This window comes from Mobula hypostoma, chromosome 16 (assembly GCF_963921235.1).
Source record: "Mobula hypostoma chromosome 16, sMobHyp1.1, whole genome shotgun sequence".
NCBI lineage: Eukaryota > Metazoa > Chordata > Chondrichthyes > Myliobatiformes > Myliobatidae > Mobula > Mobula hypostoma.
The window spans coordinates 43969509-43984625 of NC_086112.1; the positions used below are offsets into that span (position 1 = coordinate 43969509).

General features: G+C 40.4%; 1 protein-coding gene across 4 annotated transcripts in view; it reads right to left on the reverse strand.

The window, feature by feature from the left end:
- Window positions 1-15117, reverse strand: part of LOC134357362 (uncharacterized) — a 41834-nt gene that overhangs the window by 6449 nt on the left and 20268 nt on the right. For 3 of the 4 annotated variants that reach the window (XR_010020601.1, XM_063068833.1, XM_063068834.1), the window contains one exon: window positions 395-496. Coding sequence is in view for 3 of the 4 variants with exons in the window: in XM_063068833.1 (XP_062924903.1) it covers window positions 395-496 (102 nt within the window). In the remaining variant the exon portion in view is untranslated. Of the gene's footprint in view, window positions 1-394; window positions 497-3488; window positions 3990-15117 lie in introns of those variants that run through there. The other variant, XM_063068835.1, reaches the window with a different exon arrangement.

The window sequence follows — 15117 nt, forward strand, 5'->3', positions numbered from 1 at the left end:
GCAATGGAATTCTAAACAAGGTAATACATTTCTAGGTTGGAATCCTTCAATTAACTAAATGGGGTGACTATCTTTTCTCATGACTCCACCTGTCTTATCCAACAAGGAAGTAAACTATTTGTTGTCTGAATGCATTATTTACATCTAGTGTTGTGTTATTGCTCTCTTTTAAAGTTCCTGGGAAACTGATTTCCCTGGGAATTTTCCACTTCCCACTCTACAACAGTAGAACTGAAGTGAGGCTGCTGTTTGAGACAGAACTATAAAATGGAGGCACAGGTATATGCGCCCAAGCCAAAATTATAACACATTATGCAAAACACAAATTAATGGGTCAAAAGTTACTTAATATTAGTTAATTATATATTAATTTGGCACCTTCCTTGATACTTACCCTAAACGAAGAATATTCAGTTTCTGTGTTCTCTTTGTTGCTTTCTTCCTCTTCATTTTCCTTCATTCCAAAATTCTCCAAGTATTCAGTAATTAGCCGTTCCTTCAGCAAGCGACCAATATAAAATTAGTACAACATAATGAAAATTAACAGGCAATACTGCTTTTAATAATTGAATTACTATAAATTTTACATTTACTGTAATTTGCTACATAACTATTTTATTAGCAATACAAATGAAAATGAGACTTTAGTTTCCTTTTATTTGGCAGCATTGTTTATTGATAACTGCAAATAACGAAAAAAGAACTATGTCCAATAAAGAATTCAAATGATATGAATTTGTACAGTTTGGATTAATTAACAAAAAGCAACTGATTAACATGTAAATAGTTGTAACTTCAACATTACATAACAAATTCTCGCTGTTAGTGAGAATTACTTGAGGCTTAAAAGGCACTGGTGGGGCTTCACTTGGAGTATTATGAGGAGTTTTGGGCACCTTATCTAAGAAAGGATGGGCTGACATTGGAGAAGGTTCAAAAAAGGTTTATGAAATGATTCCAGGATTGAAAGGATTATCATGTGAGGAACCTTTGATGGCTTTGGGCATGTACTCTCTGGAATTCAGTGAGGGTGGGATCTCGTTGAAGCTTATTGAATATTGAAAGGTCCCAATAGAGTGGATGTGGAGAGGATGTTTCCCATAGTGGTGTAGTCTAAGACTAGAGAACACAGCCTCAGAATAAGGGACATCCATTTAGAACAGAGATGAGGAGGAATTTCTTTAGCCAGTGAGTGGTAAATCTGTGGAATTCATTGCCACAGGCAGCTGTGAAGACCAAGTCATTGGGTACATTTAAGACAGAGGTTAATAGGTTCTTGATTAGTCAGGGCATGAACGGTTTTGGAGAGAAGGCAGGAGATTGGGGCTGAGAGGGAAATAGATCAACCATGATGAAATGATATGAAATTATCCAGAAACGTGGAACATTAATAACTGCTTGTAAGCTATAAATTTCAGTTGTAATAGCCTGTAATCACCCACTTTTACACTAATTCTACCCATACACATTTTATTCTTCCCACCTTCTTATCAACTTCCCCCAGATTCTAGCACTCACCTACACACTAAGAGCAATTTACCGTGGCCAATTAATGTACCAACCCACAGATTTTTGGGATGTGGGTGGAAATCTATTCAGTTACAAGAAGAACATACAACTCCACACATGCGGTCAAGATTCTGCTATCTAACACCACTACTCTGCCAGGTAAGTGATCATAACATGTCTCTTGATGTACACATCTCATCAGTGAAACAACTTCAGCCTTATATCTAACACACACTTACCTAGCACCATACGAGGAAATGTATGAATAGATTGTCCAAGGTTTTCAAGCCCCTAGGTCGTACATGTAACAGGATAGGCTTTGTTAAGTAAACTCATTACATTTCTTATAACAAATTCTTGCTGGTCTACTTCTTACTGCATGCCTACCCAGTTAGGAGAGCACATTCCAGAGGCTACATAGTCCTGTGTCTTTGTATATCATAGTTATTACTTCCTATCATCACGTTCCTGAGCTACAGCTTTGTTGTGAACAACCTTTGATATACAGTATCATTTTTCATACTCCAGTTAACTCCTAATCTTTCAATACCCCCTACTGTGATGAAACAGCTCAAACCAAACAACTCTGACACTATTAACATAATCTATGTAAGCCTGTTTTTACAGAAAACTGTGCCTTTAATTCCTGAATTCTTCCTTTTCAATGTTGTCAGTAGCAATGATGGAAAAAGATAACTTTGGAAACAGTTTGAAAAAATCAGAAAAAGCAGTGTGTATTGCTTTTTGTGTTAAAATGATTTCTAAATATATACGTAGAATCCTCTCAAACTCATTCCTCCACACATTGATGTAATCACATCTGGTTATCTTTTGCCCCTCCTAAAAGTCTAAATAAATTGACTCTCTCTCCCTCTCTCTTATATATATATATACACCTTGCCATTAATAAGATACCAGGCCAGCACCGGTTGCTGCTGAACATCACTGGTTACTGACTTCTAACCAGAATAATACAGTTCCACCATTACCCACTGTTTTCTATGGGCAAACTAATTCTGAATCCAGACTACCAAGTCACAGTTGATCCCTTGCATCATAATTTTTTTGGAACCTACCATAAAGGACTTGACAAGTGCCTGACTGAAATCCATGTAGACAGTATCTATTGTGCTATCCTCATCAATCATTTCCATCACCTCCTCAAAACAATCAAGTTTCTACGACATAACCTGTCTTGCACAAAGCAACGCTGACTGTCCCTGGCCAGCCTATGTTTTTACAAAATTTACTCCTCATGTATGTAAAGGATGTAAGAAATAGTCAATTCAATTCAAATGCATGTAAATCTTAATCCTGAGAATCCTCCCCAGCAGCTTCCCTGACGCTGATGTGCAGCTCACTGGTCTATCATTTCCTATTATTATTCTTATTACCCTTCTTGAACAGCATTGGCTATTTTCCATTCTCATGTGAGGATACAAAAATCGTAATCACACGACCAATAATCTCTTCTCTTGCTTCTTTCATTAACATGGGATATGTCCCATCAGGCCCTGGGATTTATAAATCCTGATGCTCTTCAAAATACCAAATGATACTTCCTTCCTGATCTTAAAATGCCCTAGGATATTAGCATGCTCCACACTTTTCTCACTAACCTTCATATTGTTCTCCTTAGTGAATACTGGTGCAAAGTATTCATTTAGTAGTTCAACCATATTCTCTGACTCCACGCATAAACTCCCTCCTTTATCTGCAGATAAAGAGGCAGCACAGCAGTGTAGCAGTTAGCGCAACATTATTAAGCACCAGTGACGGGGTTCAATTCTGCTGCTGTCTGTAAGGAGTTTGTACATTTTCTGGGTGATCCAGTTTCCTTCCACATTCCAAAGACGTACAAGTTAGAAGGTTAATTGGACATATGGGTGCAATTGGGCAGTGCAGGCTCACTGAGCCCAAAGGCCCTGTTACTGTGCTGTCTCTCTAGACAATAAAATATAAAGCTCGAGTCTACTTACCTAGTTATCCTCTTGATTTTAATGTAAGTTTAAAATACCGTGGTATTTTCGTTAATGCTGCTTGCCAAGGATATGTTGTGGTCCCATTTGGGCATCCTAATATCTTGCTTGAGCTCTTTCCTGCATATTGCTCTAGGACCCTGTCTTCTTTTTGCATCATAAGCCTTACATACATTTCCTTTTTAAGTAGGTTCATAACTTCTCTCATCAGCCAAGATTCCCCTCCCTGGCTACTTTCATTGTCCTTCCTGCTTACTGGAACATGTCGGTTTTGAGCTTTGATTATCTAGTCTTTAAATAACTCCCACATGTCATACATGGACTTGCTTGATAATAGCCACTCCCAATCAACTCTCCCAGTTGCTGTCAAACAGTGTCATAGTTTGGCCTCTCCAATTTAGTACTTTCCCAGCGGGTATAGACTTATCTTTATTCATAACTATTTTAAAACTTAAGGAGTTATGATCAATATTCTTAAAATAATGTCCCACTGAAAGGTCAATCAACTGTCCAGGCTCATTTCCCAAAACAAGTTCTAATATAGGCTCTCCTCTAGTTGAACTACTCATGTACTGTTTCAAGAAACACTCTTCGATGCACTGAAAAATTCTGGCCCATCTAAGCGTCTTGTTAAGGTAACTCCAGTCAATATTGGGGAAGTTTAGTCACCTACCATAATAACCATGTTGATTTTACATCTTTCCACAACATGCTTTCATATATGTGCCTCTCTATCCCCTAGTGATTACTGGGAGGCTGATTATATAACCCATCTGAATTATTACATCTTCTTATTCTTGAGTTCTATCCACTTTACCTCAGTGAATGAGCCCTCCAGTATGTCCTCCCAGATTAGTAATTCAACTCCACCAACTCCCTAACCTTCCTGTCTATCTTGTTGAAAACATTGAAACACAGGAATGTACTGCCAGTCCTGTTGTCCTCATTACCAAGTATCTGTTATGGCTACAACATAAGAATTTCACACACTGATCTATGTTCTGCATTTAATTAGCTTACCCATAATACTCCTCGTACTAAAATAAAAACACATGTCCATCACGTTCATTAACCTGGTTCCACCATTTAAACTTAATCTTCATAATAGCTATCTTCCCCTCAGCCTCTCCACCTATTGCTCCTGTGCTCTTTCCTTACCACCCTGTCACTCTAGGTTGAGTTGCACTACCAAATTTCCCAATAATTATATTGGTTTTCCTCTGGTTCAGGTGCAACTATTGCTCTGTCTAAATTCACTTCTCCCTGCTGAGTCGCAGAGGGGCCATTGTGCCACTGACCTTGCTGCTGCTGCTGCTTTACTCTGAAAAGCCACTTCCCCTCCCCTGCAGTATACAGAGATAAAATTCAAGTCCCAATAGCTGCAATATTACAGACAGAAAATGAAGCACAGTTCTTCAGTGTACCTACAGCAACATTAGAGCAAGTGTACTCTAATAAAATAAAGAAAGGTAAAAGTGGTGACTTAAAGTGCCAGGCAGCTGGAAGTCTGGGGTCACCCTTGTTGGCAGAATTTAAGTTCTCTACAAAGCAGTCAACCAATCTGTGTTTGCTTTCTCCAAAGTAAAGAAAACCAATTGTGAGCACTGAATGCAATATATTAAACTGGAAAAAGTGCAAGTGAATTGCTGAAACACATGGAATGGTTGTTTGGATGCCTGGATAATGTAAGGATGAGGTATACTGACATGTGTTGCTGCTGTTGTGGATGCTCAAGAGTGGTTGCTGTTCCTGCGGAAGTTTCCAGAGTTTAATTGCCAGTCACCTTAATTCTCTGATTATCCTCTCTGCCTTTGACCTTCAGGATGCTGCAGCAATCCCCATGTGGACACTTTGCAGCTCTTGGGACTCATTAATACACTCAACAGTCTTAGAAAACCTTTTTAAATTGAACATTTCAGATACAAATTATCCCTTTTCTCTTCTATGTCTAACTATTGTTATTGTAAAGACAACTTTAGTAGCTACCCTAATACAATCATTTCCTATGTCCTTTCCACCCTTCCCTCTACCTGCAGTTTAAAACATGATATTTCTTATGAACTTTTCCAGTTCTGATAGAAGGGTCATTAATCTGAAACATTTGACTGTTTCTCTCTCCGAGGACTGCTGCTGACCTACTGAATGCACTTGGTATTTTCTATCTTATAAGGACAGTGACCCAAATTAGTGGTTTAGCAACTATATATCTCGTCTATATACTACTAAAACTCTTATGCTCTGTCCGTCTGTTTGTGACCTCCAATTAGCGCAAACGGCGCATTACAGCGGTACTTTTTTGGCTAAATCGAATTAAAATGCGCTAACTTACAGAATGCACACAAAGTTCAGGGTTATATATTAGTATAAAATTGCTCATTCGCCAAAAATCAGGGTCTCGGCCTGAAACGTGGACTGCACCTCTTCCTAGAGATGCTGCCTGGCCTGCTGCGTTCACCAGCAACTTCTATGTGTGAGGCTGGCTTTAAACCCGAGAGCCAACCCATCTCCATGGAAATCGGGACGCGACAGCCCGACGCATGCGCACGGCCAGTCTCAGCAGCGACACCTACCGGAGCGAAAGGGCAGGGCAGCTCTATTTGGAGGGGTCACATTCTGCTATCTCCATCAGCATGTGCAGGATCGGGACAGATCTAACTGAGATCAGTAATCCCATCAGTACGACATAATTAAATCTTATTGTAATGACGTACTTCCAGACACCCATAAAACACTTTGCTGCAGTCAAAGGACAGCGGTGACTATATCACGTCCATTTAGGACAGCACGAGCCACATCATCAAGAATAATCAGCATCCTTTGGTATTACTGCTTCGCATCTTCTATCTAGCATTAGGGTAAAAAGAATGGTCAGCCTAATTATGCCGCGTGGAAAGGGAAGGGGGACATTATGGTCAAGAGATGATGCCAAACGTCGTCGGAAAGCGGTAAGGAGAGGGAGAGAACAAGAATCGGATGAGGCCAGGGCCGCACGACTCCAGGATCAAAGAGTCAGGACAAAAAAAGATGAGAGGAGACAAACGAGGAGAGGCATACACGTCTCCAGGATCAGAGACAAAACAGCAGAAGAGATGAAGAGACGGGGATGAAAGAACTGTACGTCTCCAAGATGACAACGGTGGCAGAAAAACCAGAAATGATGGCATTAAAAGTGTCCTTCGTTAAACGAGGAGCAGCTATATTTACTTTGCTATGCGTTGTTCTTCTTTAATAAACTGAGGTTTTCTACTTCAGTTTCCAAAGCAAGGCGATACCAATAGCATTCAGGAACATTTAAAGTTCATTCTGCTCACATCAGACTGCACTACCCTTCTCTCAAAGGGTGTCCCAACGGGTCACCCCGTTGTCTAGTCTATCTTATTAGCAGCTCACAAAAGTCAACACTGTTGCACATATTCAAATAGTGACATTGAGGTCTTTTACATGCACCTGAGGAAAGTTGGTGCTGTGAGATACAGGGACTCCAAATTTTAAAAGATTATTTCAAATTAAGAATGTTTGTTGCAGAAAGGCAAGCTGCAGCTAGTTAATTCAAATACTACTAGTCTTCCAAAGAATAACTTTCCCGCAGTAATCGAGCAGATACATTGTTTTAAGGATACAGCTGCCGCTTTACAGCACATACTCACTGGAGATTTGTTTTGCAAATGTACAAGGCAAATCTCCCCTAATTACACTTCCAAGATAATTTATCAATGAAGAGAGTCTTGTTGGAGCTACATGATCGCACAAGGTGTGTTGTGTGCAGTTCTGATCACCCTATTATAGGAAGAGTGTGGAGGACTGGAAACGTTGCTGAGAGATTTACCACGATACTACCTAGATTTGAGGGTATGAACTATAAGGAAATGTGGGACAAATATGAGTCGTTTTCCTAGACATTGGAGCCTGAGAGGAGAATTAAAATTATGAGAGGCATAGATAGCGTAGACAGAATCTTTTTCACAGGGTAAAAATGTTTTTAAGGCGGGGTGGGTAAGCTTTGTAAGCCAAGAGTGATGGGTATGGGTTATCACGGTAATGTGGAAGCAGGCAGTTTGGTCGAGTTTAAGACGCTTTCAGATACACACATAAGTAAATGGAGGTATACGGATGATGCACAGGAGATGTAGTATAAATTGGCATCAAGATCAACACAATATGGGCCGAATGCTTAGTGCTGTACAGTTATATGTTCCGTTTCGTTCCAGTGATACTTCTTTGAAACTCGCCAATAGAATATAAATTCGAGAGCCACGCAGAAATAGTTTTAACTGTTCTGATGGGAAAATAGACGAGTAAAAGATTTTAAAAAGTAACGGGAAGCATTCATGGGGAAAGGGAAAACCATATTCTTTGACACACCATTTTCAATAGGCGTGTAAGTGGCGCTGATATCGTTCCCGTCTTACCCGCTTTTCTTTGTCCCTCACTCCAAATAACACAAGTTACTGGTTCCAATCATCGTCATAAACAACAAACGTCATCAATCAAGCCGTTCACGCCCTGGAATCCGTTCTTGCCAGTCGTCAGACCTGATTGTTGAGTGTTACGGAAGTCATTTCTGGCAGGGTTGTAGCTTGCGGCTACTGGCTCATTTATCTCCCCGTTGTAAAGTTTAGGGAATCCCGCTCAAAGACTTCAGAGTCTCTTTACAGCGGTTGTTATAGCCGGGGTTGGTAATGGTCCCACTACCTACTAAATCCTACCAATAGCATGCACCTCTAAAGCCTCTGACAACCAAGTCCAGCTCCTGGCTTTCACGTGAGGCTCAGCTACTAAGCCCAGCAGAACAGTTTCTACTGACAGGAGAAGGGGCAAAGGTGGGTTAGTGGCTCCTTAAAACCAGTCGTTTCGGGCAGATGGGACGCATCAGCTGCGGTTGGCAGCTCATCTCAGAGAAGGAAAACCAATTCTTCATCCATATATTTATCTGCCAAATCATCCTATTCTTATCCTCACTGGCTTGCGGCACAAGTAGCAATCCAGAAATTGCTTCTTGCGAGGTCCTGCTTTTCAGCTTTTTATGCAACTCCTTATATTATCTCTTCAGGGCTTCATCCCTTTTCTTACCTGTCGTTGATAGAAATATGTGCCAAAACTTCCAGCTATTCACCCTGCCCCCCACCCCCGCTTTAGAATGACGTGGACTCAATCAGAGTCTGACTCTGACCCTGGAACCTGAGAGGCAACATAACATTCAGGAATCTCTTTTACATCCACAGAATCTCCTGTCTGCTCCTCTTAAATATGGAATTCCCTATCATTACTGTCCATGTATTCCATTTCCTTACCTGACAGTCACAGAGCGACCTGCCTCCTGCAACTTAGGGTTCCTACCTCCCTGTAACTCCTATCTATCACCTCCTCATTCACCCATATGAGCCAAAGGTCATCCATCTGCAGCCCAAGTTTCCCAGAACTGTTTGTAAAGAGCTGCAGCTGGATGCACCTCATGCAGATGTAGTTATCAAGGAGACTGGAGGGCCCACATCTCATAGGAAGGACATACCACAGGCAACTAGACCTATTCTCACTGCAGTAGCTTTCTATGCCCACCGAAAGGTCCAGAAAGCCCCTGAGCTTTTTAAATCTTGCACTGCCTCACCACAAGTTAAGCAAGGGCCATAAGACTGGATTCCAGGAAAATATTCAGTGTAATTTTTCTATAGTCATACTCTTAACAGAATAACTTATAAATTGTTTAAAGCACTGCCAACTTTGCATGATTTTCTTGAATTTTCTTACATGTAATATTTTCAGTGACATTTTTCCCATGACATGTTGCAGCTTTATAAAACTCTGGTTAGACCACATCAGGATTATTACATTCACTTCCGGTCATGTTACAGGAAGGATGTGGAGGCTTAGAGGAGGGTACAGAAGAGATTTATCACCATGCTAACTGGATCAGAGGGCATGAGGGTTGTTTTCCCTTGAACGGTAGAAGCTGATGAAAAGCCTTCGATAAGCTTTCATGAAGGGTCTCAGCCCAAAACGTCCACTCTTTATTCCTTTCCATAGACGCTGCCTAATTTGCTTAATTCCTCTAGTGGTTACCTTGATATAAGTTTGTAAAATTGTGAAAGCCAAAGCTGGACAATAGTAATTTTTTAAAATTAGGGTTGAAATGTCTGAACTACAGGGCATATGTTTAAAGTGAGGGGGAGAGTTCAAAGAAATGGTGGGTGGCTGGAATGCTCTGCCATATCTGGTGGCAATATGATATAGGCACTTAACAGGCTCTGAGGCACATAAATATACAGAGAATGGAGGGAGAGAGAGACCATGTATGGGCAGAAGAGATTAGTTTATTTAGCTGTCATTACCTTCATTTGTTCAGCACAGCATCTAGAGGCCTTTTCCTGTATTGCCAACCACGCTGTATATTTAAGAAATAGGAGCAGGAGGGCATTCAATAAAATTATGGCTGATCTGATCATGGACTCATCTCCACCTACCGGCCTTTCCCCTATTAACTCTTAATTCCCTTACTATGCATAAATCTATCCAATCTTGTCTTAAGTATATTTACTGAGGTAGCCTCCACTGCTTCATAAGGCAGAGAATTCCACATATTCACCACTCTTTGGGAAAAGCAGTTCTTCATCTCCATCCTAAATTTACTCCCCCAAATCTTGAGGCTATGTCCCCTAGTTCAAATCTCAACTACGAGTAGAAACAACTTTCCTGCCTCTATCTTATCTATCCTTTTCATAATTTTCTATGTTTCTATAAGATCTCCTCTCTTTCTTCTGAATTCCAGCGAGTACAGTCCCAGGTGACTCAATCTCTCCTCATAGTCTAACCCCCTCATCCCTGGAATCAACCTGGTGAACCTCCTCTGCACTGCCTCCAAAGCCAGTACATCCTTCCTCAAGTAAGGAGACCAGAATTGCACACAGCACTCCAGGTGTGGCCTCACCAGTACCCTGTGCAGTTGCAGCATAACCTCCCTGCTCTTAAATTCAGTCCCTCTAGCAACGAAGACCAACATTCCATTTGCCTTCTTGATAGCCTGCTGCATCTGCAAACCAACGTTTTGTGATTCATGCACAAGCACTCCCAGGTCCTTCTGCACAGCAGCATGCTGCAATTTTTTACCATTTAAATGATAATCTGATCTTTCATTTTCCCTTCCAAAGTGGATGACCTCGCATTTACCAACATTGTACTCCATCTGCCAGACCCTTGCCCACTCACTTAAACTATCTACATCCCTCTGCAGACTCTCCGTATCCCCTGCACAATTTGTATTTCCACTCATTTTAATGTCATCAGCAAACTTCGATACACTACCTCCCTGTAATTAATATTTAATTATCGTTTTGTGCTAGTTGTGGGAACCCGTTATGATACATTCATCAAACATCAATTTTAAGTTATCTGTGGATAATCAGAATGCTTTCACAGCTCGGGTCTCTTTTGTGCTAAAATTATTACAATGAAGCACTGCTAACTACAATGAAAATTTCATATATAGATTAATTCTATGTAAATAAATTCTACTCATTGTTCTGAAAACAGGTAATTGTACTTACTGATTTTCCGTACTAAAATTAATTCTAGCTGATTGTGAAGTTGCAAATATCAGCTTTTCTATTTTCCTTACTGATTTTTAATTTAAGTTAAAATGACATTTGAATGTCAGATAGTTTCATACAGCAATCAGAATGAGTTCTAATGTAAAGGAAACCAATGTTATGGGAGATTCTTTCTAATATTTATTTCAGTAGAAAATAAAGCTACTTCATTTTATATAAAACAACACTGAAGATATGTCAATATCTCACTTTGTTAGGTTTCCTTATCGGCATAAAAGCAATTTTACTGAATTTCAAAACTTGCACGTGAAACAATAACATTAAACTTCCCACACAAATTAAAAGAAGCTCACAGAGGACCAAAAGATTAAACATTTTTTATTAATTAGATGCAAAATTAAGTGGTTTACATTATAAAGATAAAAAGCTAGAAAGTTACAGTGCCTTGAAAAAGGATTCAGCCCCCAGCCCTTTGTTCACATAAATGAGTATTATAACCAGGAATTTTGATCAATTTAACTGAGAATTTTTATTTGTGAATCACATGCTCCTTCCCCCACCCCACTCACAGTAGAGCCCTAAAAACAGGGAAAATTATAAAGCATAAAAAACTAAAAACTCAAAAACTAAAATGTCAATAGTTCAAAAGTATTCATCTCCCTTTACTCAGTGCTTGGCAGAACCACCTCTCACAGATATTACAGCCAGTAGTCTTTCCTGAATGAGTCTCTTTTAGCTTTGCACTATCTGATGGAGCTAGATTTGCCCATTCTTCCTTGCAAAATTGCTCAAGCTGTGCCAGGTTATTTGGGGAGCAGTGGTGGACAGCAAAGTTGAGGCCTTGCCAGTGATGTTCGATCGGGTTAGGGTCAGGACTCTGACTGGGCTACTCAAGGACGTCAATTTTCTTCATTTGAAGCCACTCATGGTTGCTCTGGCTGTGTGCTTTGGGTCATTTGTCCAGCTGAAACATGAACTTCCTCCCTAGTTTAAGCGTTCTGGCAGAGGCTAGAGGGTTTTTATCTGGGATATCTCTGTATTTTGCAACTTTCATTTTCTCCTCAATTCTGACCAGATTTTCAATCACTGCTGCTGAAAAGCACCTCCTTAGCATCATGCTACCTCCACCACACTTTACAGTAGGGATGGTGTTATGTGGGTTGATGCACAGTGTTAAATGTGTGCCAAAAGTACTGCTTAAGCATGGAGCCAAGAAAGTTCCACTTTCATCTCAATAGACCATGGTATCTTCCACATCTTTACAGCATCTTCTAAGTGATGCATGGCAAAATCTTTTTGTGCAAGGCTGTAAGAGATTGTGGAGGCATGAACTTCATCTCCAGTTGCAGCCACTGACTTCTGCAGCTCATTTGGATTGCTGTTGGTGTCACAGTGGCCTCTCCTACAAGTGGCATTCTACTCCAGCAGCTAAGTTTAGAGGGACAGCCTGACCTAGGCAGAATGGCTGGGATTTCATATTTTTTCCACTTTTTCATGATGGACTGCATTTGAGGTGGTCTTGTACCCTTCCCCAGATTTGTGCTTCTCCATGATCATTTCTCTGACTTATCTGGAATGCTGTTTTGTCTTCATTTTGGTTTGTCCCATTGAAAATCCACCATAATGTTGGACCTTACAAAGAAAGGGTGTATTTATTCATTGAAAACAGGAGATCCCCCAAATTTCTACATCAACAAATTTGGACCTAAGGATACTTAGTGTAGTAATTACAAAGGGGGTGAATATTTTTTCAACCTCACAATTTTGGTTTTTAATTTTTAGTAAATTATTGACAGGCTTTGTATTTTTCCTTTTGATTTGACATGATGCACTGTATTTTGTAGATTAGCTCAAAAACCCTACTTCAATACACTTAAAATTTAGAAAATGAGACAGCAAAATCTGAAAATAGTTGGTGGGGCTGAATACTTTTTCCAAGGCACTTTATCTTGTTTACAGGAAAGATACAAGTGTGGATAGAAGATTGGCTGACTGGCAGGAGGTGAATAGTGGGAATAAAGGTGGTCTACTGTAGATGGCTGCCAGTGACTAGTGGTGCCTTGCACGGGTCAGTATAGGAGTACTTGTACAGGGTTCCCTAAAGGTTAACTTGCAGGTTGAATTAGTGATAAAGAAGCAAATGCAATGTTGGCACTAATTCTGGGAGAACTAGAATATAAGAGCAAGAATGTCATGCTGAGGCTTTATAAGATATTGGTCAGACCACACTTGGGAGTATTGAGAGCAGTTTGGGCACCTTATGTAAGAAAAAGATGTGCTGGCATTTGAGAGGGTCCAGAGGAAATTCACGAGAAAGATTCTGGGAGTGAAAGGGTTAATGCAGAGGAGCTTTAGTTTTGGCTGTGGACCTGTACTTGCTGGAATGATGGAGGATCTCATTGAACTCTATCAAATATTAAAAAAGCTAAGATAGAATGGATGTTGAGAGGATGTTTCCTATAGTGGGTGAGTTTGGACCAGATGGCACAGCCTCAGAATAAGAGTGAATCTGTGGAATTCATTGCTCGGACAGCCAAGTCTGGAGGCCAAATCATTAGCACATTTAATGTGGAGTTTGTAGGTTCTTGCCTGATCAGGATTTCAAAGGTTACAGGGAGAAGGCAGGAGATTGGGGTTGAGAGTGATACAAATAAGCCATGATGGAATATTGGAGAAAACTTGAGAGGCCAAATGGCCGATTTCTACTCCCATATCTTATGGGTTTATCCCAAAACAATTAAATTTAAAGCATTATCAGCTTGGTTTAAATGACCATACCTTGTCTGCATTCCAAAGTTACCTGAACAGAATTTTTAAAAAGTGATAAAAGAATATGGAGCAAAGAAGGAGGAAAGTGGAGGCTATAATTAAGGGGTTTATGAGGAGACAATGAGGTAAGGTAACAGTTGATCCAGTTGGCCTACCGCCAAGAAAATGAAAACACATTTTCCTTCAAAAGGATGAAATTTAGAAAATATTTTATTGTACACGTATTAAACACATTTCATCATTAACATTTCACAGTGTACCAATCTTTTAATTGATAAGATTTCAGTTCCTTTCAGAAAATATATCCCATTGTTTATGACTTTGTTTTAAATTTTCCCAAACTACAATCCTCCAATTTAACCAGAAAACAAAGTGTAAATAAAATTTCAAAGGAAAATCTCACATTTTGTATGATACTGAAGAGTACTGAACACCAAGAACTACAGATACTGAAACAATGCACATAAAATGCTGGAGGAGCTCAGCAGGTCAGGCAGCATCTATAGAAATGAATAAACAGTTACATTTCAGGCCGAGACTCTTCTTCAGGACTGGAAAAGTGGGAAGGCACCAAAATTAAAAGGTAGGGGGAGGGGAAGGGGAAGGGACCCCAGTTGTTTACAATATATATTAATGACTTGGATGAGGGAATTAAATGCAGCATCTCCAAGTTTGCGGATGACACGAAGCTGGGTGGCAGTGTTAGCAGTGAGGAGGATGCTAAGAGGATGCAGGGTGACTTGGATAGGTTGGGTGAGTGGGCAAACTCATGGCAGATGCAATTTAATGTGGATAAATGTGAAGTTATCCACTTTGGTGGCAAAAATAGGAAAACAGATTATTATCTGAATGGTGGCCGATTAGGAAAAGGGGAGGTGCAACGAGACCTGGGTGTCATTATACACCAGTCATTGAAAGTGGGCATGCAGGTACAGCAGGCGGTGAAAAAGGCGAACGGTATGCTGGCATTTATAGCGAGAGGATTCGAGTACAGGAGCAGGGAGGTACTACTGCAGTTGTACAAGGCCTTGGTGAGACCACACCTGGAGTATTGTGTGCAGTTTTGGTCCCCTAATCTGAGGAAAGACATCTTTGCCATAGAGGGAGTACAAAGAAGGTTCACCAGATTGATTCCTGGGATGGCAGGTCTTTCATATGAAGAAAGACTGGATGAACTGGGCTTGTACTCGTTGGAATTTAGAAGATTGAGGGGGGATCTGATTGAAACGTATAAGATCCTAAAGGGATTGGACAGGCTAGATGCGGGAAGATTGTTCCCGATGTTGGGGAGGTCTAGAACGAGGGGTCACAGTTTGAGG